At 36.4% G+C, this 19,004-nt stretch overlaps 1 protein-coding gene across 1 annotated transcript in view; it reads right to left on the bottom strand.

Annotated features, from left to right (window-relative positions):
• LOC106059714 (uncharacterized) overlaps nucleotides 1-19,004 on the bottom strand; it is a 121,501-nt gene that overhangs the window by 67,781 nt on the left and 34,716 nt on the right. The window contains exons 16-24 of the mRNA XM_056004630.1: nucleotides 18,261-18,368; nucleotides 16,537-16,584; nucleotides 14,986-15,156; nucleotides 13,075-13,148; nucleotides 11,398-11,539; nucleotides 8,225-8,367; nucleotides 6,722-6,788; nucleotides 3,775-3,839; nucleotides 1,655-1,780 (exon numbers count right to left, since the gene is read on the bottom strand). Coding sequence (XP_055860605.1) covers nucleotides 1,655-1,780; nucleotides 3,775-3,839; nucleotides 6,722-6,788; nucleotides 8,225-8,367; nucleotides 11,398-11,539; nucleotides 13,075-13,148; nucleotides 14,986-15,156; nucleotides 16,537-16,584; nucleotides 18,261-18,368 — 944 coding nt within the window. The remainder of the gene's footprint in view (nucleotides 1-1,654; nucleotides 1,781-3,774; nucleotides 3,840-6,721; nucleotides 6,789-8,224; nucleotides 8,368-11,397; nucleotides 11,540-13,074; nucleotides 13,149-14,985; nucleotides 15,157-16,536; nucleotides 16,585-18,260; nucleotides 18,369-19,004) is intronic.

Raw genomic sequence — 19,004 nt, 5'->3', positions numbered from 1 at the left:
AGAGCCGTTTTCGAGAAGCGTGTCAACCTATGAAGTTTCAGGTTTTGCCCGCTCCGAATGTGTGACTTGAATAGAGGCATTGAAAAAAATAACACATATTAAAAAACATTAAGAAGTAGAAAATAATTAAAGCAAAATTCACACTCAATGTTATTTTTTAAAAATATTTTCTAATTTTTAGGGCGTTGTAATACAAGCTTTTTTAAAAAATTCCTCTAATTAGCTTACACATTCATGGACACTAGGTGGATGGGTCAGTGTCGGTGGCCTTAACCCCAATTAAACAGTTCCAAAATAGTTTGTTTAATAAAAGGAAGTTTGTTGGGTTTTGTTCCTACTTTAGTCAGCGCACTCGTGTCCCATTCCTCCTGTAGTGATGCCACGGAATGAGTAACTCCTAGGACTCGACCTGTCCTCTTCCTATTGTTTAGCACGTAGTCACTCGTCTTTTTAAACCGGCTCTTTACGGAATAAACAAAATTGTCTTTGATATGAATTGGAAGTTTTTGAAAAAGCCCAGTCTACTTTTGCTTATATATTATGGCTCGTGATCACATGGTATGATAATAAAAATAATAATAATAATAATAGAGGGCCGTACTGCTGCAGACCTGCCACATCACCAGAAAATTTCTCAGTGGAATCTGATAAAGGGACTACGATAAAGTTTATTTCTCTTTAAGGAAACTCGACCCTGGCAGCGCCAGAGAAGGAATACTCGTTCGTTTCTAACATAATAATAATAGTAATAATAATAATAATCTTCATTTCATTTCTATGGCGCTGTCAACAAGATGACATTGACTATTTCTGGTAACATTTTTTGTTCCTTCAAAAGAAAGGAAAGAGAGAAGGTGGAAGAGAGAAGAAAAAGAAAAGAAAGGAGAGAGAGAGAGAGGGAAGCAGCGATAGATGAGCTCAATGAGAGAGAAAGTGAGAGGAAGAGAGACGGAGGGGTGAAGAACAAACAGAGGGAGGGAAATAGGGAGGGAGGGTGGTAAGAACAGCAGAGAGAGAGAGAGAGATGAAGTTAGGTAGCGAATGAAGTGAGAGAGAGAGAGAGGAAGTTAGGTAGCGAAAAGAAGCAAAGTGAGAGAGAGAGAGAGAGAGAGGAAGTTAGGTAGCGAAACGAAGCAAAGTGAGAGAGAGAGAGAGAGGAAGTTAGGTAGCGAATGAAGCAAAGTGAGAGAGAGAGAGAGAGAGGAAGTTAGGTAGCGAAACAAAGCAAAGTGAGAGAGAGAGAGAGAGAGAGAGAGGAAGTTAGGTAGCGAAACGAAGCAAAGTGAGAGAGAGAGAGAGAGAGAGAGAGAGAGAGAGAGGAAGTTAGGTAGCGAAACGAAGCAAAGTGAGAGAGAGAGAGAGAGAGGAAGTTAGGTAGCGAATGAAGCAAAGTGAGAGAGAGAGAGAGAGAGAGAGGAAGTTAGGTAGCGAATTAAGCAAAGTGAGAGAGAGAGAGAGAGGAAGTTAGGTAGCGAATGAAGCAAAGTGAGAGAGAGAGAGAGCGGAAAGGAAAGAGGGAATGGAGAGTAAAGTACAGAGACAATGAGAGAGGAAAAGGAAAAGAAAATCACAAATGGAGAGAGAAATCCAAAAAGAGTAGGTGAGGCAGAGAGAGAGACTCACAGATTGAAAGAGCCAATGAAAATCATCTTACCAAGTTGATTAAATTTAAATTGATATTTTTTATAATTCTTTCAAGGCAGACCAGTACCAGGTGGAAGTTACCAAAATTGATGTTGTCTCTCTCTGTTGACAATTCGTTCAGTAGCATAGGAATCAACTAGATGACAAATAAGAAAAAGATTTACAAAAAAATATTTTTAAAATACAACACCATTAGTAAACTTCAAATATTATAAAATAGTTTTAAAAAAATAATTACTATTTTTTTATGTTCAATTCTGGTATCGAACCAGTGTCACCGTTAGGTGCACACAAAAAATGCATTTACTGATTCGGCCAGCGAGCAACATATGAATATTTGAATGTTCATTATTTGGACATCTAGATCTAACACTAGACTAAAGTTCTGAGATAAAAATCTTAAGATCTAGTTTAGATTTACTTCTAGATCTAGAAAGTAGATGTAGTCTATATAAGATTTACGTAAAAATAGAAGCAGCTCTTATAAACTTCAATAACATTGAAGCAACTTTAAATTTACTCAGTTATCGCATTTACGGTAATACGACTGACTACGCCATGTTGGCTCTAGACCTAGATATAGTCTCCAATCAAATTTACATAAATTTTTTTTTTACTTTAAAAAATTATAACGGTCAAACTAGAGTTGGCCAACGAGCTAGTAATTCTTTTCTCTACGATATACATTGGGACAGAGCGTCGCTTGAGGTTCGCGGGGCATGTTCTACGACAAAATAAACTACGTATACCAAGAGTTGCGATGACATGGAGGCCAATGCGAGGAAAGCGCAAACAGGGACGTCCTCGTATAACTTAGCGCCACACTTTCATGGATAACCTCAGAACAGTGGACACCAGGTGGGAAGAGACTTCAGACATTGCCAGTGACATCTTAGTGGAGACAGCTTGCCACCCAAAGTGTCGAACGGCGAGGGAGGATCTAAGTGTAAGGAAGTAAGTAATACATCAACTGTTAAATTTTTAGGAAAATCGTTAGAACCGTTTTTGAGATCCGCTGTCCAGGTTCCTAGACCCAGGTTCCATGAACTTCTGACTTGAATTGAGGTAAAAAAAATGACTGTCGTTCTATTTTATTTGAATGCTGTGTGTAGATTGAAGAAAGCGAAATCTGGCCACCCAGCTACAATATTTATAGCGTACAGAGTCATAGACATCTCTAATGAAGACGGTTAAATCTCGCTGTCTCCAGTAAGATACTTTTTTTTTTTGGTATTATTTCAAGAATTATGACTACCTTGTAAAAACTGTCAGTCAAACCAAAGTTCTTATTTAAAAAAAAATAAAAGATCTGAGTGCTGGGACATGTGTCGAAATGCTCGCGAAGTTAAGAAGCAGATGTGGTGCCCTGGAAGTGCCTCCCAGTGGGGTAGTCTTCCCAGGCCTGAGCACAATGCAAGACGGACCACTACCTAAAGGAAAGAACCGCTATTTACTGTCAATTATTTCAAGATGGATATTTTTAGCTCCCTTTCTTCTATAATAAAACAAAATTAATTCATTCATAATCGACGATACCATCGTTGATTTGACCTCATTAAATTATAATAATGTTTAATTTTATAAACTATACTTTGTGTTCTATAAGAAGATCATGCACTCTCCTTCTAGACCAAATACCAAATAAAACACTTTCTGATAACAAACGAAAAAGTTATTGAAGCGTAATCATAACAGGGGAGTGAAATAGTAATGAGCAAAATGAAGAATTCTGTCAGAATGTGGAAAAAAAAATTACAAAGAGAAAGAGTTAACTTATTGTTAATTTTTTTTATATATTTCTGTACTATCATCGACATTGAATACTTACGCAGAATTTCCATTTGATCCGGGAATGGGAAGCGTGTCAAAACGTAGTGTGGGGAATAAATCCGTATTTATACGTCGATATATCTCATAAGGGTATATTAGCTCCCCCTTTATTTCGATATCAAACAAAATAATTAATAACCAACGATTAATTAACTAATTGTTTAATATTAAGATGAATAATTAAAGCAAAGGTTCCACTTTGTCCGAGAATGGGGAGTGGCAGAAACAAAAAGTCTGAACAGACAGAGTGAGTTGATGTAAGCTTGGTTAAAAAAAAAAAGGTTCCATGTCATCACTTACTGTTTCCTTCTCACTGTCCTTAAGGTGCCTCAAGCGTGCAGTTATGTAAGCCATGTACATTAAATCTTGGAGTGACAAACGAAAAGTAAAAAAAAAACTTAGAAAAAAAAAACAGAAATATAGAAATACACAAAATCATTATAATGTGTAATAAGATGTATTTGAAGTATTTCTAACTATCTTGATAATTCTAGATGCGTGCGTACCTTGTAGGATGTATTACAGATGCGAGTTTAAAACATGAACATCACGTTACAAAGAATGAAGAGGTACCAACAGGATCAAAGGCTCAATAACCAAGTTAAATCCAGATGAACAATATAAACAATCTTTAATACAGAATGAGCCACAGTCGAGTCAGTCACTAACAATGGTGTTACCCCTTTGAAAGTCTAGCAATAACTGGACTTAGAAGTCTCTCCTACTCTCTAACCCCAACGTCTATGTCGTCACTATCAAATGTACGTTCACTGTCAGTCTAATATAGTGCGTAACTAAAAATAACTAAACTAGGTAGGCCTATCTAACAATAAAAAAACACAGAAAAGCAGAAAAAAAAATCACTTCATCATATACATGTTCTTTATAATTCAATTTGTGCTGGGATATTGTAGTCACTCAATAGTCACCCAATAGTCACTCAGTCACTCAACAGTCACTCAATAGTCCCTCAATAGTCACTCATTAGTCACTCAACAGTCACTCAACAGTCACTCAATAGTCACTCAACAGTCACTCAATATATTGAAAGGGAAACACAATGTATTGTAGTCTCTTAAGAGAAATGTTCTTATGAAATAGCAGGTCTGCTGCAGTACCCCAAAGACAAGGAATGAGAATCTTCCTAAGACTGTTCAGGGCCACGAAGATGTCTGCAATCATGCCAAAGATCACCTCGCCTTCGGCTAATATTCACATTGAGAAAATTTGTCATTTTAGTTTACTTTCATTGTTGCTTTATCTCCAAGCTAACATTTTCATTTTTTTTAAGAAAAGGTTTAGGGTTAGTAGCATTGTAATGTAGATGATTATTCAGATTTATTATGTTTATAAATATAAAGTAAATAAATTATAAATTTAAAAAAAGTAAATCTGGTAAATTAAAGTCTACCAGCTTATGTGTTATGTGCTTATTATTACTTTTTATTTTATCTCTATTTTTTTTTTATAGTTATGTGTAAACTGGTGGGGAAACCTGATATGGCTTTGACCTAGACTTACATTATAATATATGTCTGCTATGGGAGTGGCAAAATATTTAGGTCCCAGCTGGGACTGCGTAGTCACTATACTTCTCATTTATTTTTTGGAATCATTATTATTGTTACATTTTAATTTAAATTATACTAAAAGAGAGATTTGAAATAATCTGTTTATGAATCTTATTAAATCTTTTTAAAACATAATCGTTTAGAAATTGTCACACTAGCTCAGTGTTTCTCAAAGTGCGATACGCGTACCCCCAGGGGTACGGGAAGACTTTAGACATTAGCTATGCCGAATGTTCAAAAATACCCATTTATTATGTTCATTCTTCTCATATGTGCAAGGCGAGGGGTGGTCAGAGTTACACCAATTAATAAAAAGTTTGGGGGGAAAATGGACTAGCTACTAGCTTGTGCAAGAGTTGAAAAAAAAAATCAACCCATTCGGGGGAAATCATTCTTACCAGCACTCTTCCGCTCACTAGTCTTTTCTTCCAGCGTAGTGGCTAGTGAATAGGCTTAAGGCCCCTTGAGGAGGCCTAGCCGTCGAGTTCGAGTTCAGGTCATTTAACTTGTTTTTTTTTTTAAAGACATCACGGTAACAATGACACTGATACCCCCTTTTCTCTCCCCAGCCGTTTTCCCAACTGGTCCAGATAAGTGATAGAATCATAGTGTATTGAGAAAGTGATAGAATCATAGTGTATTGAGAAAGTGATAGAATCATAGTGTATTGAGAAAGTGATAGAATCATAGTGTATTGAGAAAGTGATAGAATCATAGTGTATTGAGAAAGTGATAGAATCATAGTGTATTGAGAAAGTGATAGAATCATAGTGTATTGAGAAAGTGATAGAATCATAGTGTATTGAGAAAGTGATAGAATCATAGTGTATTGAGAAAGTGATAGAATCATAGTGCATTGAGAAAGTGATAGAATCATAGTGTATTGAGAAAGTGATAGAATCATAGTGTATTGAGAAAGTGATAGAATCATAGTGCATTGAGAAAGTGATAGAATCATAGTGCATTGAGAAAGTGATAGAATCATAGTGTATTGAGAAAGTGATAGAATCATAGTGCATTGAGAAAGTGATAGAATCATAGTGCATTGAGAAAGTGATAGAATCATAGTGTATTGAGAAAGTGACAGAATCATAGTGTATTAAGAAAGCTAAAAATCATGAAATTGCGCTAAAAGGAAAAAAAATTGGTAAAACTATTTGTAATCACACAGACTTAGCCTGAATCTATTACAAATTTAATTCCATGACTGATCCAAACTAATTGATTACAACTACACTTAATATAAAAGTTTTTTTTTAAAGTATTTTTGCTCTATTTTTCTTCTTGAGATAATACATAGGCCTTTGTAAACATATAAACCGTACTCCAAATTTTACAGCCATATATCTAAATATTATAAGATGTATTTCTCTATTTCAGTATCAAAGAAAATGTAATAATTGCCACTATGTCATCAGTTGGTGAATGTTCTGATTGATGTATGTTTAGTTAGGAACTAAAAGTTATCGCAGAGTTTGAACCTGATCCGAGAAAAGGGGGGGGGGGGGGGGGGAAGCGGGAGAAATAACCTGTCTACTATTTGGTCCAGAGAGACAGCCAGAGTGAGTTGATATAAGCTAGAATATCAAAAAGCACTCACGATTTCGTTCAACTAGTGGAGTCGTGTTTTCATCAAGCTATAATTATTTTGGACTTAGTTGTGTACGTAAGCTTACCGTTATTTTTTTCCTCCGACATAAGATTTATGATAACATCCAAAGACAGGTCGTCACGTTGAAGCGGCTGTAAACAAACAAAAATAAAACAAAGTCGAAATCGGCATGTTGGGATTCAGATTTAAAAATATTTTTTTAAAAATTAAATACAGTAAAAAATGTAAGATATAGAGACGTGAGAGTTATGAGAGAAATCTGTTTCAGAGAAAATGTCAGGACCTAAGAGTTATGAGAGATAAATCTGTTTCAGAGAAAATGTCAGGACGTGAGAGTTATGAGAAATAAATCTTAGAGAAAATGTTAGGACAAGGGAGTTATGAGAGATAAATCTGCTTTAGAGAAAATGTCAGGACCTAACAGTTATGAGAGATAAATCTGTTTTAGAGAAAATTGCAGGACCTAACAGTTATGAGAGATAAATCTGTTATAGAGAAAATGTCAGGACCTAAGAGTTATGAGAGATAAATCTGTTTTAGAGAAAATGGCAGTTGTGAAAATTGGGGGCGGGGGGGAGAAAAGAAATGGATATCTGGGTGAATTTTACAGTAATCAGTTTTGTAAAGAATTTTTAAAAAAAGGCGGAATGATCTGTTGTCAGGTAAAAGAAATAATTGTGCAAAATTTCAGCTTGATCCGAGATTGGGTTTTGGAGACATGAGAACGTGTACACAATTTTGCCCAGACAGACAGACAGACAGACATGGTGAGTTGACATAAGCTTTAGAACAAAACAAGGAGGACAGTTTTACAAATAAGAACGCACAAATGTCAAAGTAACGAACGAAAAAACCTAACATGGTAGATATTGGAGGAGACTGTCAAACAAAATGTCATCTTTCTGTCCTGCAAATAATTGTATGTTTCCTTATTAAAACAAATAGTAATCGTGAACACGAGTACCCGTTTCCAATATGTATCAGGATACATTATCTATAAATATTTTAAAATTATAACTAAAGGGCAATGTCAAAAATTTGGATTGCTGAGTAATATGTTATGGCATGAATAACAGTGAAAACTGAACATGTTCACACTGCCGGACCTTGTCGGACGTCTGGTAAACCTTTAACAACGGGGAAATGGGGTTAAAGCTAACATACCTCATACAGAGCCTCGCGTTCACTAACATACCTCATGCAGAGCCTCGCGTTCGCTAACATACCTCATACAGAGCCTCGCGTTCACTAACATACCTCATCCAGAGCCTCGCGTTCACTAACATACCTCATACAGAGCCTCGCGTTCGCTAACATACCTCATACAGAGCCTCGCGTTCACTAACATACCTCATACAGAGCCTCGCGTTCACTAACATACCTCATACAGAGCCTCGCGTTCGCTAACATACCTCATACAGAGCCTCGCGTTCACTAACATACCTAATGCAGAGCCTCGCGTTCACTAACATACCTCATACAGAGCCTCGCGTTCGCTAACATACCTCATACAGAGCCTCGCGTTCACTAACATACCTCATACAGAGCCTCGCGTTCGCTAACATACCTCATACAGAGCCTCGCGTTCAAGGAAATATGTTCCAGTTGCGGACTCTGCCAAGACAGCAATCTTGTTCCTTCCTCCTGATTCTATCAGCATATCGGTTGGAACAGTGGGAGTAATCAGTGCATAGTAGAGTCTCTCTTTCCCTAGAAATCAAGGGAACATTTCAGTATAGGGATTATAGTTGAGAAATCCATTATGGCATACATGCTTGCTATTAAGATATTATGCATAGTTATAGATAAGGAGATCAGATAGATAGATAGATAAATAGATAGATAGATATATAGATTGATTGATTGATTGATTGATTGGGACTTTCAGAGCATACATTGAAAAGATTATGGAGGCTCCTTGGTCATGACGGTTCCCCTCTACCTACCATAATATTGCTAATACAATCATCTACAATTCTAGGTCAGTGTTTCCCAAACTTTTGACTTATGTATACCCCTTTTATAATTTCTGTAACGCTGAGTACCTCATGCCCCCCCCCCCCCCCCCCAAACTTTTTGACCTGGATGTTGTATCAATGTTAAATTTTATCTATTCAATATTCTCTGTTTAAATCAGAGACATAGTTTTTCAGGCTCATTTGCGAACCGTCCAAATGCTCTGTTACGTAGTTCAGAATATCAGCATTAATTTAGTAGCCGAATATTTGATAGAAACTCATGAATAGAATGAACTTCTCCATTACCAACTTTTATTTTCAATTAATTTAGTTTTGCAATGGCAGCGTTCGCTTTATCTTGACCGTAGAACAATACATTTTTCTTCTTCTCTTTGTAACGATAAGATGAGGCAGTTTAAATAAATTAGAGAATCTATCTGCAAAATATTCGAGTTAACAAATCCATTCTTGGTCATGCAAAACAATTTCTCAACTCAGATCAATAAGAAAACATTGAAGTTCATGCTGTGTTCAATAATCGATTTAGCATTTTTCCTCGAAATCGCCAACAAACATTAGTATAGAAAAGAAGCAGTAACGACTAGCTTACATACACATACTTGCGGGGGAAAAAAGTCATGCATCCAAAGGAAGTTTTTAATGTAAATAACTCTTTTCAAGCTTTCATCCAGAGCTTTCTAGAGATCGATGGACAGTTAACGTGCTGCCTCTGTGTGTGTGACATTGTGTGGATATGACATTTAGGGCAACATTGTGTGGATATGGCATTTAGGACAACATTGTGTGGATATGGCATTTAGGACAACATTGTGTGGATATGGCATTTAGGACAACATTGTGTGGATATGACATTTAGGGCAACGTTTTGCATTCGTGAAACGAGTCTTTTATTAGTTCCCACCATGAAGTTTGCTCCATGTGTGCATTTCCCAACACATCTATTCCAATCAATGCTGTTCTCTTGTATCCTTTGTTCATACCATTAAAGAGATATTCTCCTGTTGTGTGAACTAACAAAGGCCGGCAAAGTAAAACATTTGTCATGAATCTCCTCTTTTTTTTTAAGCCCCTCAAAACAGGATCGACAACTTTAGAGAGTGACATTAGGTGGAGATTCTGACCTTTTTAAACCACACATATGGAAATGAATCATCTTATATCTTCTTATCTTATATAATACAGACGTTACTTCAAAAAAGAAGACGATTACGTCCTACGCGTCATGCATTCAATCATGCATATCAACCAATGACTTAAATTCTGCCAAGTCACTGGTTTTACTTGCTAGCTCAGGCAACCCATTCCATACTCTAATAGCACTAGGGAAGAAGGAGTATTTGTACAAATTTGTCCTAGCATATGGGACAAGGAATGTGACTTTATCTTTGTGTCTTTCAGAGTATTTTATTAAATTTTGTTTTTGTATTTGAAGATTATGGTTCAGTGTTTTATGTATGATTGCTACTTTACTTTTGAGTCTTCTGTCCTGAAGGCTTTTTAAATTTAGAGATTTTACTAAGGGTCTTACTCTAGTCAAATGTGAATATTCATTTGTTATGAATCTCACTGCTCTATTTGGTGTCTGTTCCAGTTTCTTAATGTTTTCTTGAGTTTAGGATACGTAATAAGTGACCTTCCACTTCACATGGCGAAAGTTTAAAACCACTGTCTATAGCCTTTTGTATTGGTACACCCAAGACTATTCACATGTTACAATTATGTATTCATCTGGTGGACTTATTCAGAAATTTCCTGTACATACAGCGCGGCATTATTCAAACATTGAACGTCTTCAATTTGTAATCTTTGCAACATTTCTGTTTAAGATTAAACATACCGGTTACGAGTTTGTACAAATCTAAAATTAAAAGATATTAAAGAATGTAAATTATAAATTATTATAAATCTGTATATTTAATAAGTTGCAGTATGTACCCCCCTCCAAAGTCTTCCAGTACCCCTGGGGGTACGCGTACCCCACTTTGGGAAACACTGGTTTAGATATAATCTATATACCTGATCCACCTACCATATTTCCTTCTCTCTCTCTCTCTCTCTCTCTCTCTTTCTCTCACTCTCTTCCTCTCTCTGTAATCCTCATTATTGTTTTTTTTTAACATGCGCTTCGTAATTTCTCAATAATATCAAAGTTATTTCCCTTATTTGATATCAAACAAAATGTTTAATTACCAATAACTAAACGACTAATTGGTTAATTTTCTAATTAATTATTTTTCTATAGGTACATTAAATAATTTATATTTTCAACTTTATCCGATAATAAGTAAGGGAGATATGTCGTATTCAATTATATAAAGGATGAAACCCTACATATTTAGCTGCATATTTGAATACTAAAGGATTAATCTCCCTTCTTGGTATCAAAAGAAATGATAAATTTCCAGTAATTATTGACTAATTGGTTATTTTTTTTTATTGATTTATGACTTGTCATTGCCGATAAATAATTGTGCTAGGATTCAACTTGATCTGAGAATGGGTGTTGGAGAAATAACTTATGAGACTTTTTACCAGACTGACAGGCAGAGTGGGTTGATATAAGCTTTGTAAAAAATAGTTTAGCTATACGCCTGCACGTTTAAGTTGAACTGGCTTTCTTGGGGCTATAACCCAACCAGTACCAAATAGCATCTCACCATTAGCCTGCAAGGAATCTAAATATTTAGGGTGCAAAAAATGTGGGGAAAACTGCTTTTATTAATAATTGCATACTTTTCTTTAAATAATATCTATAACTTACTGAATGGGTAATATTCACAAATTCCATCCAAAGCTACGTCGCATTCCGAGACTCCCCACTTTCCGCTGGCTTCTATATAGACACACATCATCTCCTCGGTCTCATTAGACGAGTACCACTCAGCATTGAAATTCTCATAACTCTGTAATTAGAGACACATCAGACGTTTCAATGACCGACAACAGGCGTTTCAATGTCCGAGATCAGACGTTTCAATAAGCGAGACAATAATAATAATAATTCTCTTCATGGCTCAAGAGTTTGGACACCAAGTAATGGAAAGATCACTCTTTTATTTCTGCAAGTCGGAAGGACTAGAGTTACCCCACGTAATTTTAGAGGCGAAAAAAAAAGAGGTGGGGGGGAACAAGTAGTATTCACCCGTAACTTAATAGCAAGGCCGGACTTAACCATTGTGACCAAGAAGTCATGGAAAGAGAACAAGTAATCTACTCTGTATTCACCCGTCACTTAATAGCAGGGCTGGACTTAACCATTTTGGTGCCCTATGCGAAACGGATTTCGTGGGGCCAAGTTTGGGTAGGGATACGGATAATAAGTGAAAATTATAAGTTTGTATTAGAAAATAGATTCATCTTTGCATTTTATTCAATCTTTACTACGTACAGAATTAATTTACGAGCCTTGCGTGTAGCGAAGTCATACAGTATATCATAAAAAATATATCTCCTACATAGATCACGCTCAATAGCAAGAATTACCAAATGTTTTAATCTATCTACGAGAATTGTTGACCTCAAGTAATTCTTCATTAGTTTGAGGCGCAAGAAGCTTCTTTCGCCAGATTTCACTATTACGGGTATTGCATAATGCCGTTTTTTATCGCGAGTAGGATTGTCGTTTTTTTATCGCGAGTAGGATTGGCGTTTTCAAAAGATTTTAATAATTTCAGGAGATTTCCAGGAGCTCCTAGTAAATCGACAAGAGGCCGCGGGAAATCTGTTATAAGTTAGAAAATGTTTTAATTTAATAATCTATACACCTAGAATTAGCGCTTGTCCTATGAAAGTGCGGGGCACACTGTGGCCCTGCAAAATAGCGCGTATGCTATGCCGCCGGTCGACTTGTAATAATGATTTTATTTATAAAGCGCTGTTAACAAACAAAATGTAGGCTCAAGGCGCTGTGATAACATTACAGGAAACTTGAAGTATAAACAGATGAGATGTGTGGATGTCACGTGATGTAACCTGTCACTGGTCGCTGTCACGTGATAATCTTCAAAGCTCAGATCGTTACTTAGCTTATATCAATTTTGTCTTTCTGTCTGTCTGGTAAAAAGTTTCTACACTCTATTTCTCCCGTACGCAATCTCGCATGAAAATGAAATTTTGCACAATTATTTCATGTACCTGACAAAACCAGACTTGATTAAAAAAAAATAAACCTATTAGATTAAAACTATTGGTAATTTATTATTTTTGTTTGATACTGTGACATAATGGGGAGTTAACTATTTTGAGTAAAGACAGGAGTGATTCCCTTTAAGAAGTTTAGTTAAGGTCTTGCAAAGCGTTTTTATTAAACAAACAAAAAATACCCATGGTATTAGTCGATGCCCAATGTTGGTCGCCACTACATTTTGAGAACCGCTGGTCTAATAGCAGGCAAGATGTCCCTTGCATCTAAATATTTATCTGAGTTTTAATAACCTACCGATACGGCGCCGCCTATCCAATATTGTTTTTGACCTTTGACCTTCAAGCCAATCCAAGCCTTTTTGACCTGTGCTGTTGAGGAGCAATACAAAATGTGTACGAATTCTAACGACCATAAGCTTATGTTAAGCTGAGTAATTGCTCACTTTATCTACCAAAAGAGGGTTAAAAAGTATGTACATTATTCAAGTCAATGTTAATCAGTAAGATAAAACAGCACTCCTGGAATTATTGTCCAAGTCTTGGATATCTATTATACCTGTCTTGCATTCAATACTGTCTCTCATAATGCAACTTTTTTACTTGCGATGGTTGTTTCCCCCCACACTTCTAGATGTGGTCTAAAGCATAGATTTCTAGATCAGGGCCTGATTTAGAGGAGGGCAGGCGGGGCTACAGCCACTGGGGACTTCACAAGAAAAGGGCCTCGACAAGAAACAGGCCTACGCAAAAGAGATAAAAATATATTTGAATTTCGACGGATTAGATACTGTAAAGTTTGTTTGTTTGTTTCAAAAACATTTTTTCTCACATTTTTACGTCTGGTAAAAATGTCCCGATTAAGAAGTTTACGTTTGTGGCATACTCGGAATAAGTAAATACAGCTCCAGGTTTACGAGTGAGTCTACCAAGGGGACTTACTCTCTATAATCTCGTAATCACTCTTGTAAACTAAAATATGCATATTAAATATTGTTTTAAAGAAAAGTGAGATTAAATTACAAGAACTTTATTTCTTTCTTTTAAATGCTTTTAGATATAAGTATTTTTATTGATAAGTGGATCTTTATTAAAGCTTTAAAAAAAAATCCTGCCCGGAGTCCACAATTAAATCCGGCCCTGTTCTAGATCAATGTTTACATAGTTTTTATCCTCTAAAATTATGCAGACCTAGAGTCTAGAACCGTGTCTACATGTAATAGTAAATATTTTATTAGAAATTTAGAATACTTCTATCTAGAGTTTAGAGATCTTCTGTATCTTGAATGTCTACATCTATCAAATATTAAGCTTTCAACAGAAAGAAAAGACAGCCGTCCTGCAATATAGTCTAAGGCTCAGACATCCTGAAACTCCTTTTGGCAATTCCACCTAATCTCTGAAAATGTAGCTTTTTGACAAAAAAGTAAAAAAAAAAAGTAAAGTTCCTCTTTTAGACCTTGCTATCTATAGGACAGATGATCATGGGGTCATCTATTTCACTGGCCATCGGTTGACGAGCAAAGGTGTCATGTGGCCAACCGCCTTTACTTTCCCCAACTGAAGTCATGTACCCATTAGAGTTGGGTTTACCCATGGGCGCGCTAAAATTCCGAAATTCTAAATCCCTATCTTGAGCGAGATTTGAACCCAGGACCCAAGGTTCATAAACTAAGCGATTAACCACTCAGCCACCGCGCCCGCTGCTTTTTGACTATCGACCGTTATCTTTCCCACACCTGGTGCTGTGAACTCCTGGCTTGGCTTTGACAGAGAAACATAAGCGTGTGTTTTTCAACAATTTAAAGAAACTCCAGTGATATATTAAGAACGGAATATATATTTAATAAAAGTCATCAGAATAAGCTTCTATCTGTAAATAGCGCCATCAAACGTTGAACTATTAAATATACCACAAACTATGAAAACTGACTTATGCTGTCCTTCTACTATTAGTCTCGAAACTCAGGCGTCTGACAACATAACAATCTCTCAAGGGACGTCACTCTGTCCCAACCAATGGACAAATAACAACAACAAACCTAGAAATCGTTAACTCTTACACCCAAAATTCTATGAAGTGTCATCCACAATACTACATACAACCACAATACTACATACAAACATATTTTGAATGTGTGTACAGTGGAGCAGCAGGGTATTCCTGCTATTGTATCACAGATGGACCCAATAGAAGCATATAATGTACCTGCGAGATTTAAGAGGTTATTGTTCTTGGTGGCTGAAGTGATGACCACCAGTCGTGCAAATTCATTCGATGCTGTACATCCGTCAAGACTGGCTTGCCAGCTGGAGAATGGGGACAATTTGGCGCAGCTGTGATCAGCAGGGACAGGAGTCTCTCCCACACTGCAAGTATCTGCAAATATCCGCGAAGTTTAACAACAGAAAGAAACAAAAAGTTCTTGATAAGAGTGTATAGTAAAAATAAATCAATAAAGAGGACTTAAAGCTTACATCCTACATGTATTTATTTGTTCAGGCATTGTCTTCAAGTTGAACAATTAAGGAGGAGTACAGTATTTCACAGGATTAGGACAGACCTAGTTGTATATTGTTCTCTTGGGGGTTACAAAAGTTCTTCGTCGTCTGAACATCTCTTAAGGAAATGCGTGTGTTTGCGTATCTATGTGTGTCCCGAGACCTCTGTAAGAGTTCTCTAGCTGTCACTTATTCTCTCTCTTATGCTGTCAGCTTTTATGCTCTACGCCAGTCTCTCTCTCTCTCCCGGTGGCATTTTACGTCTCGAGGGCGGGGGCGGACTGGCTATATGGGCGATTCAGACAAAAGCCCAGTGGGCCGGTACCCTAATGGGCCGATAGGGTCACCTGATTGGGCCTCATGAATGCCACTATGGCACGTATCGCATTGTTAAAGGTTTTATAATATCTTATAAAAGTGGCCCTCTGAGCGTCCGTTTTTTTTTAAAATCGTTTACAGATTCAACAATGGAGGTCCAATTACTAATTTAATTTAACACATTTTCTGAAATAATGCAAATAGTCTGCATCCGTAAAAAGTGCTACTGTAGGTTTCATCCTTTTCGGGCCTACGCACTTGGCGATGAAAAAGCAACAAAAGGCCTTTATATTTCTTATAAAGATATAGAGCATGCTTACAGTTATCAATACAATATTAAACTTAACATAATGATTTTTAGGACAGGTAGGCCTATAATTGGAGGCCCATCGTATGATGTACGATTCATGGACCGGAGTGTATAGAAATGCCTGGGCCGATTTTGACACCCAGTCCGCCCCTGCTTGCGCGCCGGGTGACACACTGAACTACCGCACCGGGTGACACCCATCCTAGTGACGCCACTTCTGTCTGCCATTGTCTTGTCTACGTCATGCAACAACTAAAAGCATTTACGCCGAACTGCGCCAAAGGAAATTACAACAAGGGATGCAGCTAAAAGAAGCAATAAACTGTATGCAGCTAAAAGAAGCAATAAACTGTATGCAGCTAAAAGAAGCAATAAACTGTATGCAGCTAAAAGAAGCAATAAACTGTATGCAGCTAAAAGAAGCAATAAACTGTATGCAGCTAAAAGAAGCAATAAACTGTATGCAGCTAAAAGAAGCAATAAACTGTATGCAGCTAAAAGAAGCAATAAACTGTATGCAGCTAAAAGAAGCAATAAACTGTATGCAGCTAAAAGAAGCAATAAACTGTATGCAGCTAAAAGAAGCAATAAACTGTATGCAACCGAAAAAATCGGATTCCAATTACTTACCATCCTCTTTGTCTTCATCAAAAGCTGTCGTCTCGTCCAGATCATTACCTTTGAAATTGTACATGAATGCAGTGAAATAATAAAGTATCATCATTGTAAAGTTCACAAACAAAATTTACGAGATTTTAAGCAATAAAAAAAAAAATGTCCGTCTTCAGTGTGAGCCTAAAAAAGCCTTTTGAATACTTCACCAAGCTCACCGCGCTATTTCAAAACCACTGCCTTGTTAGCCAAGCTGAACACAAAAAAAACAATAACAAAGCTGCAAGTTGTATTTCCCTTTTTTCTATTTGAAATTAAATTAACTAATACTACGTATTAATTAACTAATTGATTGCTTTAAAACTTTTATTGATTCATGTGTTGGTAATTTATTTGATTGATTAATGTGTGTTCATTGTCAAAGAATAATAGTGCAAATAGTTCAACTTGATTGGAGACGGAAAATGGGAGATCTGCCAGACAGCCTGACCCACATACGGAGTGAGTTAATATAAGCTTTACGGACAAAAAAAAAACACCTTCATAAAATTATAACTTTTCTTAGTAAGATCATTGGCTAACAGACTGACCACACTTAAAAAACACTTGTCCTAAAATTAAGCCTTCATATTATAATTATTGAAATTTAAAATAAAAGCCGATGGGTCAAGAAAAAATACAAAACATCGATCACAGAACCAGACCTACACACACTTTCATAACAAAGCTTATATCAACTCACTCTGTCTGAAACGATTGTTATCTACGTACTATTTCTCCGCACCTATTCTAGGAATAAGTTAAAGTTTTACACAACTACGACATGAATCAATCCAAAATAAAACAAGTAGTTAATTAATTATTTGTAATTAATTTTATTGTATCGAAGTAAGAAAATAAATGCTTCTTATAGAGAGATATAGCATTATATGTGGAGTTATTTCCCTTATTACGTTTTGTTAACGTTTTTTCTCCCACTTCTTATTCTTGGATCAAGTTGAAATATCTGCATAATTATTCATAGCCGATACATGGATCATTCAAAAAATGATGAATAATCAATTAGTGGTAATTCAGTAATTTTGGTTTATATAAAAAGGATGCTTATTCCTGCAGTATTTAGATAAATGACAGTGACTTTGTAGTACTTCACTTTAGATAAGATTTCTTTAAATAAAAATAAGAATTAAAAAAAAAAAAAAAAAATGTTATCACTATTTTTTTGTTCCTTTGATTATGAAATCATTGAATCAAATGTAACTTTCTGATATTAAAATCACATGTACTGTTTAACTAAAACTGTTTATAAACTATATTTCGTTTGGTATGGTTATAAAATGCTGTAACATGTGTTGCAAATTTTTTGTAGGACAAGATTAATATAATCATAATTATTATTATAATTATTATTATTATGTTAGAAACGAAAGAGTCTCCGGCACTGACAGGGTGGAGTTTCTTTAAAGAAAAACAAAATTCTTAAATTTGATGCAAGCTAACTATAACGTATTTGCCAGAGCTAATTTTGAAGAAATGTCTAAATTTTGTTTCAGTGCACCTAGGATTTCTTGCTTTCATCTCTACGTCCCCATTTATGCCCAGCGCCCCCTACCGCCCCTTCGGCTCCCAGCGCCCCACAATTTCACGAAATCGCCCCAAGAGGGCGCGTAGTTGAAGACCACTGGTATAAAGTATAGAGGAATAACAAGACTTTAGAAGGCAGTTGCCAATCAAGCACTTACCGTAAACCTTGATGAAATAGATGATGGGGTAGTGGTACGATCTTCCTTTCTTGTTCAGTGTCACGTCCAAGTCTACAGTACTGGGAGGCTGTCCAGGAATAATTTTATCTGAAAAACACAACGCAACACAATAGCTTACAGTTCTGGAAAACACAACGCAACACAATGGCTTACAGTTCTGGAAAACACAACGCAACACAATGGCTTACAGTTCTGGAAAACACAACGCAACACAATGGCTTACAGTTCTGAAAAACACAACGCAACACAATGGCTTACAGTTCTGGAAAACACAACGCAACACAATGGCTTACAGTTCTGGAAAACACAACGCAATACAATGGCTTACAGTTCTGAAAAACACAACGCAACACAATGGCTTACAGTTCTGGAAAACACAACGCAATACAATGGCTTACAGTTCTGGAAAACACAATGCAAAACAATGACCTACATTTCTGAAAAACACAACGCAACGCAATGACCTCAGTTCTGAAAAACACAACGCAACACAATGACCCACAGTTCTGAAAAAACACAATGCAACGTAATGACCTGTACGAGACAGGCAAACTCTCTAGAACACCGCCAGATACCTGGACCGTGCTATAAGGGATTAATCTCAGCACGGAACCTTATTGCACAGAGGATAACAAATGGTGGGACCACGTGTCCCATCTCTCCAGATTCTTTTTTTTTTTCATTTTTCCTATCGGGGTTGAGTTCTATGTTTTGATCACTATG

The sequence above is a fragment of the Biomphalaria glabrata genome, chromosome 11 (genome assembly GCF_947242115.1).
Source record: "Biomphalaria glabrata chromosome 11, xgBioGlab47.1, whole genome shotgun sequence".
Taxonomy (NCBI): domain Eukaryota; kingdom Metazoa; phylum Mollusca; class Gastropoda; family Planorbidae; genus Biomphalaria; species Biomphalaria glabrata.
Note: the sequence above shows the minus strand (reverse complement) of the source record. Positions and strands in the feature narration are given on the sequence as shown.